The 17,541-nt window shown below is 53.0% G+C and overlaps 8 protein-coding genes across 14 annotated transcripts in view; 4 read left to right on the forward strand and 4 right to left on the reverse strand.

Annotated features, from left to right (window-relative positions):
* The first annotated feature begins 369 nt into the window (after positions 1-369).
* Positions 370-3,711, forward strand: H257_02121 (TKL protein kinase). The gene has a single exon (XM_009825626.1). The coding sequence runs from the start codon at positions 388-390 to the stop codon at positions 3,610-3,612; it is 3,225 nt and encodes a 1,074-aa protein (XP_009823928.1). The 5' UTR covers positions 370-387; the 3' UTR covers positions 3,613-3,711.
* Positions 3,712-3,831: 120 nt separating this feature from the next.
* Positions 3,832-4,970, reverse strand: H257_02122. 2 transcript variants are annotated; one of them, XM_009825628.1, is made up of 3 exons: positions 4,659-4,970; positions 4,129-4,613; positions 3,832-4,061 (listed from the first exon to the last, which is right to left on the reverse strand). In XM_009825628.1, the coding sequence occupies exons 1-3, from the start codon at positions 4,954-4,956 to the stop codon at positions 3,903-3,905; spliced, it is 942 nt and encodes a 313-aa protein (XP_009823930.1). In that variant the 5' UTR covers positions 4,957-4,970; the 3' UTR covers positions 3,832-3,902. The 2 variants fall into 2 exon arrangements, with proteins under 2 accessions (XP_009823930.1, XP_009823929.1); XM_009825627.1 differs by having other exon boundaries at positions 3,832-4,613.
* A 709-nt stretch (positions 4,971-5,679) lies between these two features.
* Positions 5,680-9,181, forward strand: H257_02123 (alanine-tRNA ligase). The gene is made up of 8 exons (XM_009825629.1): positions 5,680-5,851; positions 5,907-6,178; positions 6,231-6,380; positions 6,443-6,664; positions 6,967-8,140; positions 8,200-8,376; positions 8,453-8,884; positions 8,946-9,181. The coding sequence occupies exons 1-8, from the start codon at positions 5,702-5,704 to the stop codon at positions 9,069-9,071; spliced, it is 2,703 nt and encodes a 900-aa protein (XP_009823931.1). The 5' UTR covers positions 5,680-5,701; the 3' UTR covers positions 9,072-9,181.
* Positions 9,182-9,414: 233 nt separating this feature from the next.
* On the reverse strand, positions 9,415-10,122 carry H257_02124 (hypothetical protein; the record flags this gene model as incomplete). Its single annotated transcript, XM_009825630.1, has 3 exons — positions 9,415-9,611; positions 9,699-9,932; positions 9,981-10,122. 3 exons carry the CDS (start codon positions 10,120-10,122, stop codon positions 9,415-9,417), a joined length of 573 nt encoding a protein of 190 aa, XP_009823932.1.
* Positions 10,123-11,263: 1,141 nt separating this feature from the next.
* H257_02125 (hypothetical protein) lies at positions 11,264-12,728 on the forward strand. The gene has a single exon (XM_009825631.1). It carries the CDS (start codon positions 11,279-11,281, stop codon positions 12,701-12,703), a length of 1,425 nt encoding a protein of 474 aa, XP_009823933.1. The 5' UTR covers positions 11,264-11,278; the 3' UTR covers positions 12,704-12,728.
* A 183-nt stretch (positions 12,729-12,911) lies between these two features.
* H257_02126 (hypothetical protein) lies at positions 12,912-14,964 on the reverse strand. Of its 4 annotated transcripts, none has more exons than XM_009825632.1 (5): positions 14,362-14,964; positions 13,998-14,305; positions 13,797-13,952; positions 13,352-13,456; positions 12,912-13,252 (listed from the first exon to the last, which is right to left on the reverse strand). In XM_009825632.1, exons 1-5 carry the CDS (start codon positions 14,930-14,932, stop codon positions 12,989-12,991), a joined length of 1,404 nt encoding a protein of 467 aa, XP_009823934.1. In that variant the 5' UTR covers positions 14,933-14,964; the 3' UTR covers positions 12,912-12,988. The 4 variants fall into 4 exon arrangements, with proteins under 4 accessions (XP_009823934.1, XP_009823935.1, XP_009823937.1 ...); XM_009825633.1 differs by having other exon boundaries at positions 13,521-13,952; XM_009825635.1 differs by having other exon boundaries at positions 13,352-13,952.
* A 980-nt stretch (positions 14,965-15,944) lies between these two features.
* On the reverse strand, positions 15,945-16,366 carry H257_02127 (hypothetical protein; the record flags this gene model as incomplete). Its single annotated transcript, XM_009825636.1, has 2 exons — positions 15,945-16,283; positions 16,334-16,366. The coding sequence occupies 2 exons, from the start codon at positions 16,364-16,366 to the stop codon at positions 15,945-15,947; spliced, it is 372 nt and encodes a 123-aa protein (XP_009823938.1).
* A 215-nt stretch (positions 16,367-16,581) lies between these two features.
* Positions 16,582-17,541, forward strand: part of H257_02128 (hypothetical protein) — a 3,706-nt gene continuing 2,746 nt past the window's right edge. For all 3 annotated transcript variants that reach the window (XM_009825637.1, XM_009825639.1, XM_009825638.1), the window contains exons 1-2: positions 16,582-17,278; positions 17,328-17,410. In XM_009825637.1, the coding sequence (XP_009823939.1) occupies positions 16,636-17,278; positions 17,328-17,410 (726 nt within the window). In that variant the 5' untranslated portion in view covers positions 16,582-16,635. The remainder of the gene's footprint in view (positions 17,279-17,327; positions 17,411-17,541) is intronic.

Consider the following 17,541-nt stretch of genomic DNA (forward strand, 5'->3'; position numbering starts at 1 on the left):
AATGCTGAGGGAGGAGTTATGATTCACTCATAAGACTGACGTAGCGTGAACTTTAAGCTCAACATAAATTACCGACTTTGCCTCCGTCAAAGTTGTTTGTCATTTATCACAATATCGTCAACGTTATTGTTACTGACAGTGATGGAGCAAGAAGGCAAAACTCGCATGTTCGACCTGCGTGTCCTCAGATTTCAATCAGCACAGAAATGCCTCACCTATTTACCTAACTTACGAGAATCCCTCTTATTTTTTGTAGGGTCAATTGAAATTTCACCTTGTGGTGACAAAATGTGTTTGGTGAGACATCCCACAATTAGCAGCACCAGCTGATCCTGCATTTCAGTACTGCAGCAAATTCACATGGCAAAAGTCGTCACTATCGGACTTATGGGTGGGATGCGCCGCCAGTGGCCTTGGCTCCCTTCCATGGTTGTTTGGGCGACGGCGCTAGTCCTTTCAGCGTACGTTCCAACGACCACGTCGTCGGCGGTGCTCTTCTTTGCACCAGACTTTCGTGGTGACAACTTCACCGTTTCGATCAACCAACCGTTCGTGTCAGCTCGCAACTCGACGGGTAGCTACCTTATCGTTCGGTCGTTCTCCGTTCCCATTGGCCTGGCCCTGGTTGGCTCGTACACGCAGACCAGTCTGTCCAAGCACTACCGCGTATACACGTCGGATGTAGCAGACATTTTCCACGGCATTCAATCGTGGCGTCTTGTCACCGTGACGGAAGCATCTGCGCTGCCACCTGTGCCTCCTGCATCAGTCACCGTCGTCGGCTACAACACTACCAGTTACGGCTACCACGGTGCCTACCCGCCGTTCTTTCAGCTAGCTCCGGGCGACATTGTAGACGCGATGCTCCCGTGGTTCAGCGTGCGGTCGGTGCGGATCCCAGCGGGCGTCGCCGTGTCCATGTTTGACACCACAAACGACGTTCCTTTCGTCTACTACGAAGACCAATATTATCTGGCAAATACAGGGCTAGCGAAGCTGGTGAAGTTTCAAGTGGCAGTTCGCAACACGACGAGCATCCCCTCTGCTGGCGACGACTTGGTGCTCTACACTAGCCCCAACTTTCAAGGCAAGCAAGTTCTCCTCAAAGCTGGCAACGCCGTACCTCAACTGCTCTTCACCCTCGACTTCATTCCGTCGATTGGATCGTTTCTAATTCCGCCGCATCTGGTGTTTGTCACGTACGAGTTTGGGTTTTACCAAGGCACAAGCCGAGTGTATCGGACCTCGAATTCTGACTTTACGTACCCCACAAGTCGGTATAGCTTCAGGTCGTTTCAGGTGTTTACTCGGGACTTGTTTGTGGACACGCCGGCGTCACCAGCCCCCGAAGTACGCTGCTCCATCTACACGTTCAACGCCCAAGTCATTGAACTGCAAGGCGTGTACCGAGTGGGCGAGTACCCCCTGCTCCCCTATCGCTCGTGCACGCTCCTTGTCGTGCCCCCTGGGCTCGTGGCCGTCGGGTACGAGCGCCAATGGTTCCTCGGTCCCGCGACAGTCTGGTCGGAAAGCGCGACCCTGACGGCCGAAATGTCCTTCCGGCTGCGGTCTATCCGGGTGGTGGTCCGTGGCGATCCGACGATTCCAAATGTGACGGCCCCCCAGCGCCCCGACCCGGCTTTGTACTTTGATGTGGGGGTGACCAAGTTCATAGCGGGGGTGTACAAATACGGCGAAGACGTGCCAGGAATCGACGACTGGGCGACCTACCAAGACGCGAACGAGATGAACCCCCGCATCAAGGACGGCATCGAGGCCGCATTCTTTCCAGAGTACAATTTCCAAGGCAACCCAACCATTGTGTCGAAAACGTCATTTCAATTTCTCAAAGGGCTGTACAGATCCATCAAAACACGACCGAAAACCAATTTGCCGTGGCCCGACTTGCACACGTCGGCGTTTGTCGGGTGCTTTACATCGTGGGCAAGTGTCACGCCAACGTTTTTAGCTCAAGACGAAAGCGTGGCGATGTTCATGTACCCCTGGGACGGATACGTCACCACGCTCACGATTCCTACCGGATTGGCCGTGTTTGGCTACGACGAGTCCAACTTCCAAGGCCAGATGGTGAGGTGGACTGCGTCGACCGTCGACGTCGCATCCGTCAAGTTTACCCTTCGGTCCGTCCGCGTCAAGGACGCTTCGTGGGTCGACAACCCCCCAACGACCACGTCCGCCCCCAAGACTGCGTCTGTCGCCTCCTCCACCGTCGCCACCTCCACCTCTTCCGCTCCGGTGGTCAGTATTACCCCCATAGCGCCAAGCTCCACTGCCCCTGACTTTTCTATCGACTACGCCCCAATTGAAGACCCCACTGGTAACGACGCGTCGACTCGTTCCACGAACCCTTCCCCCACGACGACGACGATGATGACGACGATTTCCCCTCAAGTGTCTGTGACCTTGCGTGTGAATGCATCAACCACCTCCTCGTTCAACACCACCATGTTTCCGTCGCCCTTAAGCAAAACGAATGGCGATGCCCCTACATCCAGTCCAGACGTGTCGTCCCCCCCCCCTCCCCCCCCAGTGTTTCTTGCAACGTTGTCTCAGAATGGCAATCCGTCGGCTCAAATCGTGCTCGGCGCCGTTGGTGGTGTTGCTGTCGTCGTGGTCGTTCTTGTCGTTGTGGCCCGGCGCCGCAACCCACGCAGTTCGTTGGCCAAGGCGATAACTTCAACCAGTAGTACGACGAATGCAACGGCCACCGAGTTCCATTCGCTGAAGTGGGGCGACGTGGATTTGATCCGCATGAACATGGCGCCGTTCGCGCTGACCCAGCGCTTGGCGACTGGTGCGACAGGGTCGATTTGGCTCGCGACGCTGCAGCAGACCCCTGTGGTTGTCAAAACGTTCTTGTCCTGTACCCCTCGTGCATCGGACGTCCAGCGGCTGCTCGACGAGATTGCATTTATGCGGTCGTTGTCGAGTCCGTACATTGTACACCTCGTCGGCGCGACGTGGACACACCCGACCAACTTGCAGGCCGTGCTCGAGTACATGAACTTGGGCGACTTGCGCCAATTTCTCGCTAGAACCACAAGCGACACGTTTGGCTGGCCGAGCAAACTCGAGTGCGCGCTCGGGACTGCCGAGGCGCTGTTCTACCTCCATTCGCAGGACATGATTCACCGCGACCTTAAGAGCCGCAACATTCTCCTCGACGCGGCTAAAGGCACCAAGCTGGGCGACTTTGGCTCGTCCAAGGAGATCGTCGTAGGCGCGACCATGACAGCAGCCGTCGGAACGTTCCGGTGGATGGCGCCGGAGATGCTCGTGTTCAAGGCGTACACGAGCGCCGTGGATATTTATTCACTGGGGGTCGTCTTGACAGAGCTGAGCACCCATGAACTCCCGTTTGCGAATGCTCGAGACGCCCAAGGGCGTGTCCTGGAAGACGAGGCACTTGCCTGCCACGTGATTCACAACCACCTGCGGCCGACGTGTGCCAACGGCTGCCCCCAGTGGTTTCAATCGTTGGCGGGTCGATGCATGGCAGCTGAACCATTGGATCGACCGGCGGCGCCGGAAGTTATTTACATCCTCAAGTCCAACATGCGACAGAGTGGAAAGGTCTCGAGTGGTAGTTAAAACTCGAGATGCTGTAGTTTGTGATACTGTACATTGTACTGAGTAGACGTTATAGTACCTGCATTGTGAAGCACTAGATCGATTCAAAGCTCGTTGCGGTGGAAACAACGTGTCAAAGATGGTACGACGATTCGCTGGGGTTACTGTATCGCAGCCACCAACTCGTACCGGACCAGTAGCAATCCCTCGAAATAAACTTCTCACGCACGAGGATTGATTCATCACATGCAATCATTCAATACTGGCAATTATGGTACTATTACTTTCGCGGCATCAGCTTGGGTATACTACTATTTCCACTCCCAAGTCAGATGGCGTTTACGTCTTGAGTGAGATGGCCACGTCGTCGTGGCGCATGCTTTGAATACGCTCATGACGATGGCAATCGACGTCAGCAGAAGATCTCTCGGCCGGACGAGCGGCGAGCGCGTTGTCGCAGATCCACGTGTCTATATCACGAGCCACTTGCGTTGCTTTGGACTTTGGGATGTTGTGCGCGCCATTGGGGTAGCGTACCACGTTTGCTCGCAATGTCACAAACATGTCTGTCCAAACTGCGTCGGTCAAGAACGGATCGTCTTGGGCCGACACACACAAGGTCGGTACGTTGGCCTTGGAAATCGCCGAGGCGGCGACTCGAAGCTGGGCGTAGGGGGTAGTTATGGCCCGCAGCGCGCCATACGAGTACTCTTCTGCTGGATGTGTGTCGGCAAACCCCATCAAGTGGAAGAATCGCATGACCGCACGGGGGTATTTCGCCACTAGCGAGACTGGTAACAGGTCGAGTCCGCGCATCACGACATAAGGCTCCAGGCCCGCGGATGCCAGCAGGACTAGTCCGTGCACTGGTCGACGTGCTTTGAGAAAGTCGCTGGCTAACCGAAGGGCAGAGTGGCCGCCAAGTGAATGGCCGACAAACACAACGGGGTGGTTCGTTGGGATCGCACTCGTGATGGCCTCGACCAGCGCTTGATGCACAGAGTCTGCCGTGTAGGTTGGTCCTACAGCGACGTCGTGTCAGAGTGCTCGACGAACGTCACACGCACCTGCAGCTGCTACATCCGAGCCGGCAGTTCCGGGTAAGTCAAACGCCATAATCGGGTACTTGGCCTCTAAATGCGGCCACATGTGCTTGAAGCAGTGGTGGGACGACGCCAGCCCATGGAAAAGGACCAAGGTCGGGGCTGCCGATGGCTGGGCTGGCTGCGACTGAAAGTACTGCACGGCGTGGCCATTTGCTAGTCGCACTGACGACACGGACGACTGCCATCGCTGAACAACGCCAGATGCCTTCCACGAGTTGTAACCTCCTGTTATTCCAAGCCGAAGCCCGCGATGCAGCATTTCCTATGTTGGACTGGCAAAAGTGTGAACTGAGGAGGAGCGACATTTGGTTTTGGAGAGTAGATGTGCCTCGTATTAATTGTCGTACTGTATTCGTTTATGCAAGTAAATGGACTGTCGAGCCGTTTCAGAATCGGTTTCAGAGCTCCAAAGGGCAAGCTACTGTAGTTATCCTACAACCACACCCGACAATCCAATTGTATATGTTAGTTATTACACTGTTAATCCATACCAAGTACAGTCAGTTGTCATTGGCGACATGGATTGTCTCGGTGATTCACTCGCAGATTCTGCATCGTTCACAGCAATCGATAGACATTTCAATCCAATTCGATTTGGCTACATGCACATGAAACTCCTAACGTTAGGTGATGTAACCACACTCTAGGAAACTACGAAGAGAAATAATCAACTTTGCGAGCCTCGACAGTATCGAAGATCATCACAAATCAACACACACTCGAACCAAACAGCAATTGCAGTGGCGCGCACCTACAGTACTTACTTACTCATTGCGATTTTCACATGGTTAGCATCCTTGCTCAATGCGATGTTGGCCTGTACATCGATTCTTGAAGCACATCCACGTTAGTTAACGTTATTCGTGATGAAGTCATGGGGGGGAATCTCGTCTGGTGGTTCGAGTTTGATTGTCATTTTGTTCAAACTCACTTATCCGGAAGGGACAATTATCCGGTGTCCACTCACTGAAAAAGGTGCATAATTGGAGCCACCGACAGACAGCATGCAGCATCGCGCGGCGGCGTCCATTCGGAAGTCCTTTCTCCGCTACTTTGAGCAACATGGACACACGTTGGTCCCGAGCAGCTCGTTGGTTCCATCCTCCGACCCGACGCTTCTGTTTACAAATGCGGGCATGGTCCAGTTCAAACAAGTCGGGCATTCCCATCATCTCCACACACAATCGTCTCATGGTCGCTACTGTGCAGGTGTTTCTCGGCCACGAGACCCGCGACTACACCCGTGCAACGTCCTCGCAACGATGTGTCCGTGCCGGTGGCAAGCACAACGACCTCGACCAAGTAGGGTTCACCGCTCGGCACCACACGTCGTTCGACATGCTGGGCAACTTTTCCTTTGGCGACTACTTCAAGGAGGAAGCGATCTTCCACGCATGGAACGTGCTGACCAAAGAATTCGACCTTCCCATCGATCGACTGCACGTGACCGTGCTGGACAACGACGTCGAAGCCATTGAATGGTTGGTATACATACAGTAGTGCCTCCCGACAATCGTCATAAGATGGTCATAGGTGGCGGAAGATTGCCCAGTTGCCCGACGACAAGATCCACCGCCTCGGCTCCGACGACAATTTCTGGGCCATGGGGGACACTGGGCCTTGCGGGCCCTGCTCCGAGATCTTTTTCGACCAGGGCGAGGCGTTCTCCAACTACGACGACCGGTGAGTAGTCGCTTCGCATTTCGCACGTCATCGACCACACTCATGCGATGTCTCCGTTAAAGGTACTTGGAGCTGTGGAACCTCGTGTTTATGCAGCAAAATCGGCTGGGCGATGGCTCGTTGCTGCCGCTTCCGACGCCGTGCGTTGACACTGGTATGGGGCTCGAGCGCATGGCGTCGGTGATGCAAGGCGTCATCTCCAACTACCACTCGGATGTGTTTACCCCGCATTTGCATGCCGTGGCCGCGGCATTGGACTTGCAAAATGGACGCGCCTCCTCCAGGTACCCACCCCCTGGTTGCCCACGTTATCGTTATGTTTTTCAAACGCAATCGCGGTGGTATTGATTGATTCATAGCCCACGAACGGCGACGATCTGATCGGATGTGTCTAATTTGTGTGGTCGCAATCATCTGACTGTACCATCATCTCCTCCTCCTTGCAAATGTAACCCGTAATTTGTATTATGGTAGACTCTTATTTGTTCATACATCATTATAATATATATATATATATTCGATGAAAACGAATTAACTTTTTATGTTTGATCAAAAATTTCTCTTCATGTGTTGACATATTGCACAGGTTTCAAGACGCGGTGGCCGATGAATTGCGGTTGAATCGATTTGGAACTGACGTGGACATTCAAATCGTGCGTGTGTTGGCCGACCACTTGCGCACGGCGTACGCGCTCATGGAGGATGGCGTGTTTCCGTCCAACGTTGGACGCGGGTACGTGCTGCGGCGCATCCTTCGCCGCGCCATGCGATTCGCCCAGCAGGCGGGGGTGCCCCAGCCATTCTTGTCTCGGATTCCGATGTTTGGTGAAGGGGAGAGAAAAGGTGTTGTCCAGCTCCAAGCGGTCGTGGACAACGAAGAGAGAGCATTTTATGCCATGCTAGCTCAAGGCACCAAGGCCGTCGACAAACTGCTCCACCACCCCCACACGAAAAGTTATCTCACTGGCCACGACGCGTTCTTCCTGTATGAAACCTACGGGCTTTCCATCGATATGACGGAATCCATCGCCGCGTCGTTTCAGGCGACGGTCGACACGGCAGGATTTGACGCTGTCCGCCAACGTCACCAAGAAGCCATCGCCGCCGCCAGCTCCCCACTCGGTCTATCGACTTCCAACGACGACGACGACGACCAGACCCACCACCATGTGCTCGTTCCGACCCCGTTTGTCGGCTACGACACGACAGTCGTACACAACGCGACCGTCTTGCAAGCGTCTCGAGTGAAGCATCAATCCAAGGCATCGAGTAAACATCCAGCCGTCGTGGCGCTGGCGCTATCGCCGTGCCCGTTCTACGCCGAAGGGGGTGGCCAAGTGGGGGACCGGGGGTGGGTATCTGTGACGGGGTTCGATGCCCCATGGCCAGTAGTCAACACGGTTCGGGCAGGGCCAGAAACGATCCATGCGCATGTCCAAGCCCCGACCACAGTCGACGATGCGATTGCCCATCTGACGGCCCAGCCCACGGTCACCGCAACGGTCGATGCGCAGGTCCGGCTGCGGGTAGCCGCGCACCACTCGGCGACCCATGTGCTCCAAGCCGCACTTCGAGAAACGCTAGGCGCCCACGTGACCCAGTGCGGGTCGTACGTCGGACCCGATCGCCTTCGCTTTGACTTTGCGCACTTTGGCGCGGTTACAGACGAAGAGTTGCGCGCAGTGGAAGTCCGCGTCAACCAAGTCGCGTTGGACAACGTCAGTGTGCACGCGGACGAAATGGACAAGGCCACGGCACAGGTACGGACCCAAAGCTATACGCATATATATATACTCATGCAAAGATTGGACGAGTTTAGGCCAGTGGCGCCATCGCCACGTTTGGTGAAAAATATGGGGACCTCGTCCGGGTGGTCCAGGTGGGGTCCGTGTCGAGTGAATTCTGTGGGGGGACCCACGTGTCGTCGACGTCGGCCCTGGTGCCGTTTGTGATTCTCAGTGAAGCGTCGGTAGCTGCGGGCACTCGTCGTATTGAAGTGCGTGAATATATATATATATATATTCCCCTAAAGCAATATACCGTCCGACGAAGCATCACGAGATATTGCTTAGGCCGTGGCAGGCCTGGAAGGTATCAAGCGATTGCAAGAAAAGAACCAACTGCTCGAAGACATTGCAGGGCAGCTCAACACGGTGCCTGCCATGGTGACCCAAAAGCTGGCGCGCCTCGACGCCCAGCAAAAAGCGTTGGAGGGTTTCAACCAATCGCTGACCGACCGCTTTGTGTACGGCCCCGTGCCTCGTCCGTCCAAGACCGTCGAGGGAACTTGGGCTTTGAGTGGCACTGTCGTCACTTTGCACTTGCACGAGATTGCCGATCTGTCCCTACCACCGACAGCCGACAAGCCATTGGTCAACTTGTACATGACAGCGCTGCGTCGACGAGCTGAACATGTGGCCAAACTCGACTCGGCGGCAGTGCATCTGGTTGTGATGGGCGACAGTGTCATTTGTATGGGCAATGGCCACGTGAATGCTGGAGAGGTATTTCCTGTGTGGACTTCCAATATTAAACTGGTGTGGGGCTAAGAAAGATGCTGCTTAGGCGCTAAAGCAACTCATGCAAGGGGTGGGCCACGGGGGGGGGAGTAAGAGTTGCGGGCAAGGCAAGTTGCGTCCAACGGCGACTGTGGCTGATGTGGTTACAGCGGTGACTCAGTGTTTGCATTAAGAGCCACTACTACTACTGTACTACCAGGAGATGTGATAGAATAGAGAGTAGATAGTAGATAGATCTTGTTGTTGCCGGGTAAAGTCTTCATGCAGGACGATCATGATCTCGTCGTTGGGGATGGGTGTTGACGGGGTAGTGCCAAGTCGTCCAAGCGTTGGCTGAGGGTGTTGCTGCTCCGTCGTTGAAAGGTCGGTGGCACGTCTTGAATGGAGGGAGGGGCATGCGTCGTCGGCAAACAACGCCGCCAAGCTGCCGATGTCGTGGTCGATCTGCTGATCTGTTGCCTCAGCCAACTTTAACGGAGCGAAGCTTTCTTGGAGCATCGCACCGATGGCGGGGGTCATGAGGACGGCTTGGTCATTTGCACAAACACTTGGGGATCGGGTGGGGGAATGGCGACTAGCACGTCCGATAGTGGATGTTGCTGTTTGAGCCACGGATATTGCTCGTGCAGGATGGCTTGGGTGAGGGTCCACCACTCGGAGTATGCGGGTAACGATGTGAACGAAGTCGGAAACACCCGCGACGCCGAGGTGGCTGGCAATCATTGCATCCATAGAAGGATGTGTAAGAGTAGTTGGCTCATCTGGGGAAAGTGTGGGGGACATCAGACCATCGACCAACGAAAAAGGGGGCGATGGAGGTGATGACGCCCTTGATGACGGCCGCGGTCGGCGTTCATTACCTGCCGACTACTTGTGTCTGTGGCAAAATCCCCCCGCTCGGGCGTGGTGCGCACACCCTCCGTCGTGTTGGCAGAGCCGCCCGCCGCCGTGATGGACACAAAACGCTTGGCATGCGCCTGGCGACGGCAGCCTTCGATGCTGCAGAATCGCTTGATGGTTTCGTCCCCATGGGCTACGCAGAGATCCCCTCTGGGGCAGACGACGTGCACCCCCTATATACTGGCATTGCTTTTTGCCTCCGTGCCGGACGCACAACTGGCGGGCGTACACGACATTGGCACACCCCGAGACTCGGAATTGCTTTCGAGCGCGTTGGCTGGTGCATCGATCCGAGTCGGGAGGGCCATTTCGATCGCAGCCATTGAACGTGCACAGTTTGGCTTACAACGACGGAGCTCCGACCATGGTGTCTGTGTGGGGAGGTAGGTAGGCAGGTATGTATGGCTGGGTGGGTGGGTGGTTCGCGGCAGGACCGAGTGAAACACTGGTAGACTGTTGTTGCTACGAAGTACTAGGTGGAATATCGGAGAATAACCAACGACAATATTGCAATTAACGATCCCCACCAGCCTCAGTGCTGCACGTTCCCGACAACTTCGCAAGGACATGCGAAATATTATGACTTTGTATAAAGTACTACGTAGTACTGCCACAATCCAACAGCGCATCATGTCCACAACATATAGCCACCTGTACGAATACCAAGGAGGACAATTCACCGCAGCCTTTGAAAACAATCATCCGCCGTGGACAGTTCGTGTCGGCTTTGCAGTGTCAACGATGCCACTGTTGTGCACGTCGAGCATGAATACACACACACCACCACCGATCTATCTTGCTTCAAATATGTACCACATAACACGAACGATTTCAATACCAAGCAAGTGTACGTATATAGTCAAGTCGATCCATCCATCCTGGAGGTAGTCGCCGGTCGTGACATTCCAACTATTAACAGTTAATACAGTATTATCGATTTGATCCAAATTTGGTGAGCGGTGCAATCGAATCGCGCCGACCAAACCGATCCACAATCGCTCTGATTGGTTGAATTTAATTTAGAAGGTTTTGATTGGCTAATAATTTTGCGCTCATCTGAAGTAGCCAATCAAATCGATTTAAATTCCAACGAGATACCAGAACACGAAATTTCACTCGAAAGCACAATATAAATGTATAATGTGTGTTACCTAAATTTAATCTACCACAATCCTTTTTTATGCCGATAAAGTACATTTACAGTGCAGAAACTATGGTGATAGCTCTCGCGAAGCTGTAGCTTTACAAACAGCGCAATTTCATCATCCATCCTGCATCGATGTATGCACATCATCGACGGTGTCTCTTTTCTGTACATTTGTGGGCCATAGATTTGTTGTCGTGGGTGCGATGCTCATTTCAAAGCATACCACGGTAGGATATTACAGATTTCTCCATATTGTACGAATTATCTAGATACTCCGGATAGGCTGGAAGAATCCGGATAACGTTCGCACAACGAATCGACGCGCTGCCGCCATGTTCCTATCGCATCCACGAGCAGCAGGCTCGGGTGTTGCATCACGTGCATTCACACCGCCTCTACTTTCCTCGATCGCACCAGATACCGTATTGCTATCAACGGAGCCATCCGATTGGACGTACATTGCCGAAGGCGGCGCTAACGTGATCTTCCGGTATGTCGGATTGCCCACAACCTTGACCGGGTGGGTCATGCGCGTACGAAAGCAAGGCGTGCGCGGTGCCCATCCAAAGGACATTGTGAAGTTCGCCGAGCGCAACACGCCGCCAGGTTCTCGTGACGCGTATGTACAAGTGGCCCGCGCAGAGTCTGTCACTGTCGACTTTCTTGTCAGGTTAAACGAGTTGCTCATGGCCGACGCTGCCACATCGCGCCGGCCAGTGCACCGACACGCTTCTTCGCTCGACACAGCATTGACATGGGTGATGCTTCTGCCGGACGTGGCCTTCCCAGACGCCGCCCTGAGTATCGAAATCAAGCCCAAGCACGGGCTGTTGCCGTCCGCCCCCGGCCTCCATCCTGTCAAGCAAACAGCCTGTCGCTTTTGCATGCACCAGCTCTTAAAGCAAGCGCAAGGCAAAGTGGTCCGTGCCAGCGCCTACTGTCCATTGGATTTGTTCTCCAACGACAAAGCTCGCATTGCTCGAGCGCTCACGTCGTTGAGCTCAACGCCGCAAAACAACCTGCGCGTGTTTTCGTCATGTACTGAGGCTGGCGATTCGCTGGAACACTCGGCAGAACATTCCATGGCTGCAGACCAGTTGGACCTGGTCGTCGAGCTACTCCATTCCCATGTGGACCTCCTCGACGATCTGAAAGCTATGCACGCCAAGGACACATTGGACATTGAAGGGGTGTTTGCTCTGAGCCAATTGCACGCCGCCATCGTTGACGTCATCAGCTTCTCGGATAGCGAACGACAAGTTGAAGACGGAACGATGCCGGTATCTCAAACACTAGGCCAAGTCCTGCCGATGCTGTCGACGGATTTGAGTCGCCAGCTGGACATGTATATGCCACATGCTCTGTTGACGAATACGGATGTGAATGTAGAGCGTTGGACAGAATTGACGATTGGGCAGTTTCAAACAGTATACAGTGACGTGCTGGACTCGTTCTTGGTCGCGACTACGTTCAAGGACTGCTCCGTGCTGCTGTCGTTGAGGCCAATCCCGTCGTTGATGTCGATAACACCTCCCGATGCAAGATGTTCCAGCGAACGCCAGCTGCAGTTATCCAATGGCCACCATCACCACACGGCCACTTGGAACGGCCAGACGTACGAGGTCGTGGTGGCGATAGTCGATTTGGACATCAAAGCACACAAGCCAGTGGCTGCCTACTACGCCCAGGACCAGGGAATTGTGCGGCACTTTGCCTCGATTCAATCGACATGGTCAAGTGCAAACTCACTAAACTAGATTTTCATACTGTAATAAATGACCGTTCCTTTATATAACACGTGGCTTCTCGTTGCATGGGCAACTGCATCACACACTAGTACAGACTACGTTTGTGTATATATATATATATACAGTACCTACCTACTCATAACAATCAACCAGAAGGAGCAAGCTAGGTAGTGCTGCTACTAGTAACTACACATCCTGTATCACACATATTCTACGACCAAGTGATTCGAGGTTGACGATGATTGATTAACTAGATAGGGGGATTAGGAGGTGGCTGGGTGGGTGGCTGGCTAGCTAGACACAGGCGAGTTTGGTGTCGCAGCTGCTTAGACAAATGGCAAATGCCTGGAACGGTGAGAGCGGCCACTGCAAGTCCATCGTAAACATGTCGTCTGCCACGCGCCCAAACTGCAGCACATTGCCCATAGACGGGTCGTCGGCCGAGATGAGCTGGAAATTCTTGACTGAGGCCATCGATACGCGCCCACCAAAGTCCAAGCAGTACGCCCCAAGGTCTTCCCGGAACACGGGCTCGCGATTCACAAACTTGACCAAGTCCTACATCATATATATCGTCGTTTGTTATGAAAATATTTCGTGGCCATTTGGAAGTGCTTCTATTTATTTTTATGTAAAACACTCGATACGATAGCGTACCGTGAGTTCCCCCGTGGCCATGCGACTCACAATCCGGTCGCGTTGGCTCATAGGTCGTACAATCTTGGAATGACGCCCCATCTCGTCCACATCTGGAATGCACACCTACACAACAACGTTGGTACATTCAAAGGCAACACAACCATATACTCGATCGCTGTTCATATACATATAATTGATTTGCTAATATTTACAAATTTCCCAATTCTGGGCGATTCGTAAAACCGATCCAACGCTCGCCGCGAAATTTCATTGGCCCGCAAAAAGCACGGAGTAAAAAGAAAAAAAAGTAAAGCAGCCAATCAGCGACAAGGATTTTCAGATTCGCCAATGGGAACGATTCGTGGTCGGGTTTTATCGGTGTGATCATTCGTATCAAATCATATATATATTTATATATATATACTTCGAAACTATATATATAGTTGCAAATAGGTCTTCTTACCCGCATTTTACGTGGGCCGACACTAGTGCGGTTGGCTTCGTATGTGCAACAGCCTAACTCTTCCCGAATCTGAAGCACATTGTCGCCTGGTCCAAGGTTGCTTTCAGGTGTCGCAGACGTAGCGGTGGCCGCCGCCCCGTCTTGAATCTTGGCCACCTAAAAACGCCAGGGTCAACCAACATTCCGGTCGTGTGTACGAACCTTTTGCGGGTCGCGGCCGTTGTCGTACAAGGTAAAGACCGTTCCGAGAAAATTCGACCCCATGCGCCCCACGCGCGACCCTTCGTCGCACGAAGGCGATGCGTAAATGCCGTAATTCCCCGTCATGTTTTTCCGCATTTGCTTCTTGGACGCGAGCAGGAACCGGTCGCTTTCGTCCGTCCCGATGCGGCCCTGCAGGTACAATTCGTAGCCGTACGTGTTGAAGAAGCCGCGGTACACTTGTTTGACGTAGCACCGCACGATCCCAGCATCCAGCGGTACCGGTCGCATCACCATCGTGGCCAAGTCTACCGAAGAAATCAGAATCAACATGTACCATCATAGGAAACGGATGGATATATACCTGTGAAATCGAGGGTCTGCGTGGGTTCCATGGCCAATGCGTCGCAAGGGCCGCGGCACAGCGGGCAGCTCCCGGACTGCCCCAGCCATGCCATGATGCAACGGTAGTGCACGTAGGCGCCAGTACACGACCCCACGCATGGAACAGGGTACGGCCGTCTTCGTTCGGTGAAATCATCCATGCAGATTAAGCAGCAGTTCTCTTCCACGGCAGCAGCAGGTGGGGCCGGAGACAGTCTCGGCGCTGGCACTGGGCGAGGCGAGTTGTGCACGACGGCGGACGTGGCGTTGGCTTTCCAGCGAGATTGATGTCGTGGGGATTGAGGCAAGGACCCGATGGATTCCGCTTCCAAGTCCCACAACAGTCGGGCGGTTCGTGGCGACGCAGCGCGTGCGGCTGCGGACATCGGTGACGACGAAGTTTGGAAGGTTGCTGCGAATGCAGTGCCACCAGCCGAAGACATGGCGGCGGCCGTGGTGTCAGAGTTTGCAGACGGAGTCGGTAAGACAGCCATGGACACGTGAATGTCTTCCGTCGCGAGGGTGGCAGGAGGGAGGTGGTCGTCCATCATCTCTTGCCCAAATGAAAAAGGCAACCTACTCGGAGAAAAAAAGTCTGCACCTCTCTAAGTTTCGAATCAATTTCATTGGTGGAATTGATCCAAGTGTATTACTCACGGCCGGAATAACGCGAATTCATTGGCTGATTCAACTTTACGAACATCTTATTAACCAATCCGAATTTAGAATCCAGTTCCTGTGAACCGGCACTGACAAACCGTCGTGATAATTTGGGGCAAAAACGCTATGCACTTCGAAGTACTCGTATGTAGCGCATTCACCACCATAACGTTGCGAGTGTTGTCCTTGTATGCCGCCCGGGTTTAATGCTATATGCTGTGAAAGCAGCCGCAAGTTGCAAGGGACGGGAATAAATTACTGTAATACTACCGTGGTATGTAATACTAGTACTCTGAAGTATTACTAATATTACTGTTAGTAATATTAGGTGCTGGCATTATTCATAAATAATATACCTGGTAACAGTCCTCCCAGACCAGAAATATTTCGTTAACGTTTGCTATTTTTTCTGGACTGCATTTTATCGACTTGGCGAAACAAGAAGCAGCATGACATGGTTCACTTTGCAGTAAATAAATTTATCAAAGTTTTAATAACGTATTACATGTATTAATATGTCAGAGAGTACTATTGTGGATTCGGTACAAATTTCCAGACCCCGTCGAATCGAATCTCGCCGCTGAATCGAATCACGAATCGACGCTATTGGCTAATCCATTTTTGAGTGGATTTGATTGGCTTTTGCAGTAAGGACAATTATATTCAACCAATCAGAACTCCGATGTGATTCAATATTGATTCGACAAACCAGGGGAATTTTGGAAGTTATAGCGAATTCAAATACTCCGGAGTATTATTATTCCGCCAGCACAACCTTCTTCTCATGGACAGCGTCAATGTTTACGTACATCCCGGCAGTATGATTCATTCACTGTCAACACAACACATTATATACATTTCGATTTGGCTACCAAATTCCATGTTTAGTTTGCTGCCTAGTTATTACACTGTGACCGTCATGTCCTCTTTCGGCTCGTCAGCCCTTGCAGCAGGCGGCGCCTCCACAGTCGTCTCGTCCACCACTTCCTTGGACTCAACCACAGTTCTTGCCTTCAACTTGGCGATGTAGATGACCATAGCCACGAGACATACGGCGGTGGTCGCCAGCAGCGCCGAGAACACGCCCACTTGGGCGCCGTAGGACTCGACCAGTTGGGTGGCGACCGCCGCCACTTGGGCTTGGTCGAGAACGACTTTTTCGTACGGACTGTAACTGCGCCCATACGTATACGGAGAAGTGCGACTCGAGGCGTCGATCAACGTCCGGCGAATATGTCTCACCTGTTCGCCGGACGTTGATCGACGCCTCGAGTCGCACTTCTCCGTAGTACCAACGCTGCTGCCTGCCTGCGCGCATGTTGCATGTGCTGCGGTGGATGAACGATCAAGTTTTGAAGCGCTGCCACTCTCAGAGCTCCACACGCCACGTCACAGATGTGTGTTGAAATTTGATGCAACTGCATTTCTGCCCAATCAGAGGCTAAGCTTATAAAACAATTTCCTTCTGTCCAATCAACGAATTAGAAAGTCACTTTAAAACGAACGATTGGCCAAACCACAGTTCGGCAGTTTGCGTTTAGTTTAGGCATTCCACAAGGCGATTCGTTTGGTTGAAAATCGGCATTCCCGTCGAATGGCGGGGGACTCAGCGACGGCACCAGCGTCGACGATGCGTCTGGAAATCCCGAAAGGACATGCGTCGAACATCAGCATTGAGATGCCGATGCTGTTCAAGGATGGCGCGGACATGGCGTCGTACTTTGGTGGCACGACCAATCTACAGACGATCCAGCACACCAAGACGCCGTTCTTGCCCGTCAAGTTGCGTCCACGGGAACCAAACGCCAAGCCGATCTTTGCAGACCGAGCCAAGACGCAAACATTTCTCCTCCACGTGACCAAGAAGAAGCGTTCCCATGGCGAGCTCTCAGGAAAGATCGCGACGGTCACCCATGAGAAGTTCGTGTGCGAAGGCATGGTGGACTACCAGTATTTGGCGGCGAATCAGTACACAGAGCGCGCCAACGACCCCCTTGACGTCCGTCTGCGCACGTACCTTGAAGCCAGCACCCAGGATGACCTCGAGCTCATTCCGGAAGTGTTTTCGCGCGTGGACCTGCCGTTGAAGTACGAGTTCAAACAGCGCCCCATGTACAACGAAACGCAGACGCCGTCAAGCGACTTGAAGCAAGTGCCTCGGCATTTCTTCACTTATGCGAACTTTCGGTCCAACTCGCCCGTGCCGCAAGAGGTCCAGCGCCTGCCCAAGACACGAGGTGAGCCCATGATGAGCACGACGCCATCGACTTCTGACGTCGTTTTTAGGCATTCCGCTGCACATGGAGGAACATGTGATGGGCCTGCTCAAGGAAAAACTAGCCGAGCGACCGATTTGGATGCGACCCAAGGTACATATATCCTATACGTATACTACAGTACATATATTCTATATATATATAATACTATTCTATATATATATATATATATACTATTCTATTCTATTCTATATATATATATATATATATATATTGGTGTTTTA

This window comes from Aphanomyces astaci (assembly GCF_000520075.1).
Source record: "Aphanomyces astaci strain APO3 unplaced genomic scaffold supercont1.3, whole genome shotgun sequence".
NCBI lineage: Eukaryota > Oomycota > Saprolegniomycetes > Saprolegniales > Verrucalvaceae > Aphanomyces > Aphanomyces astaci.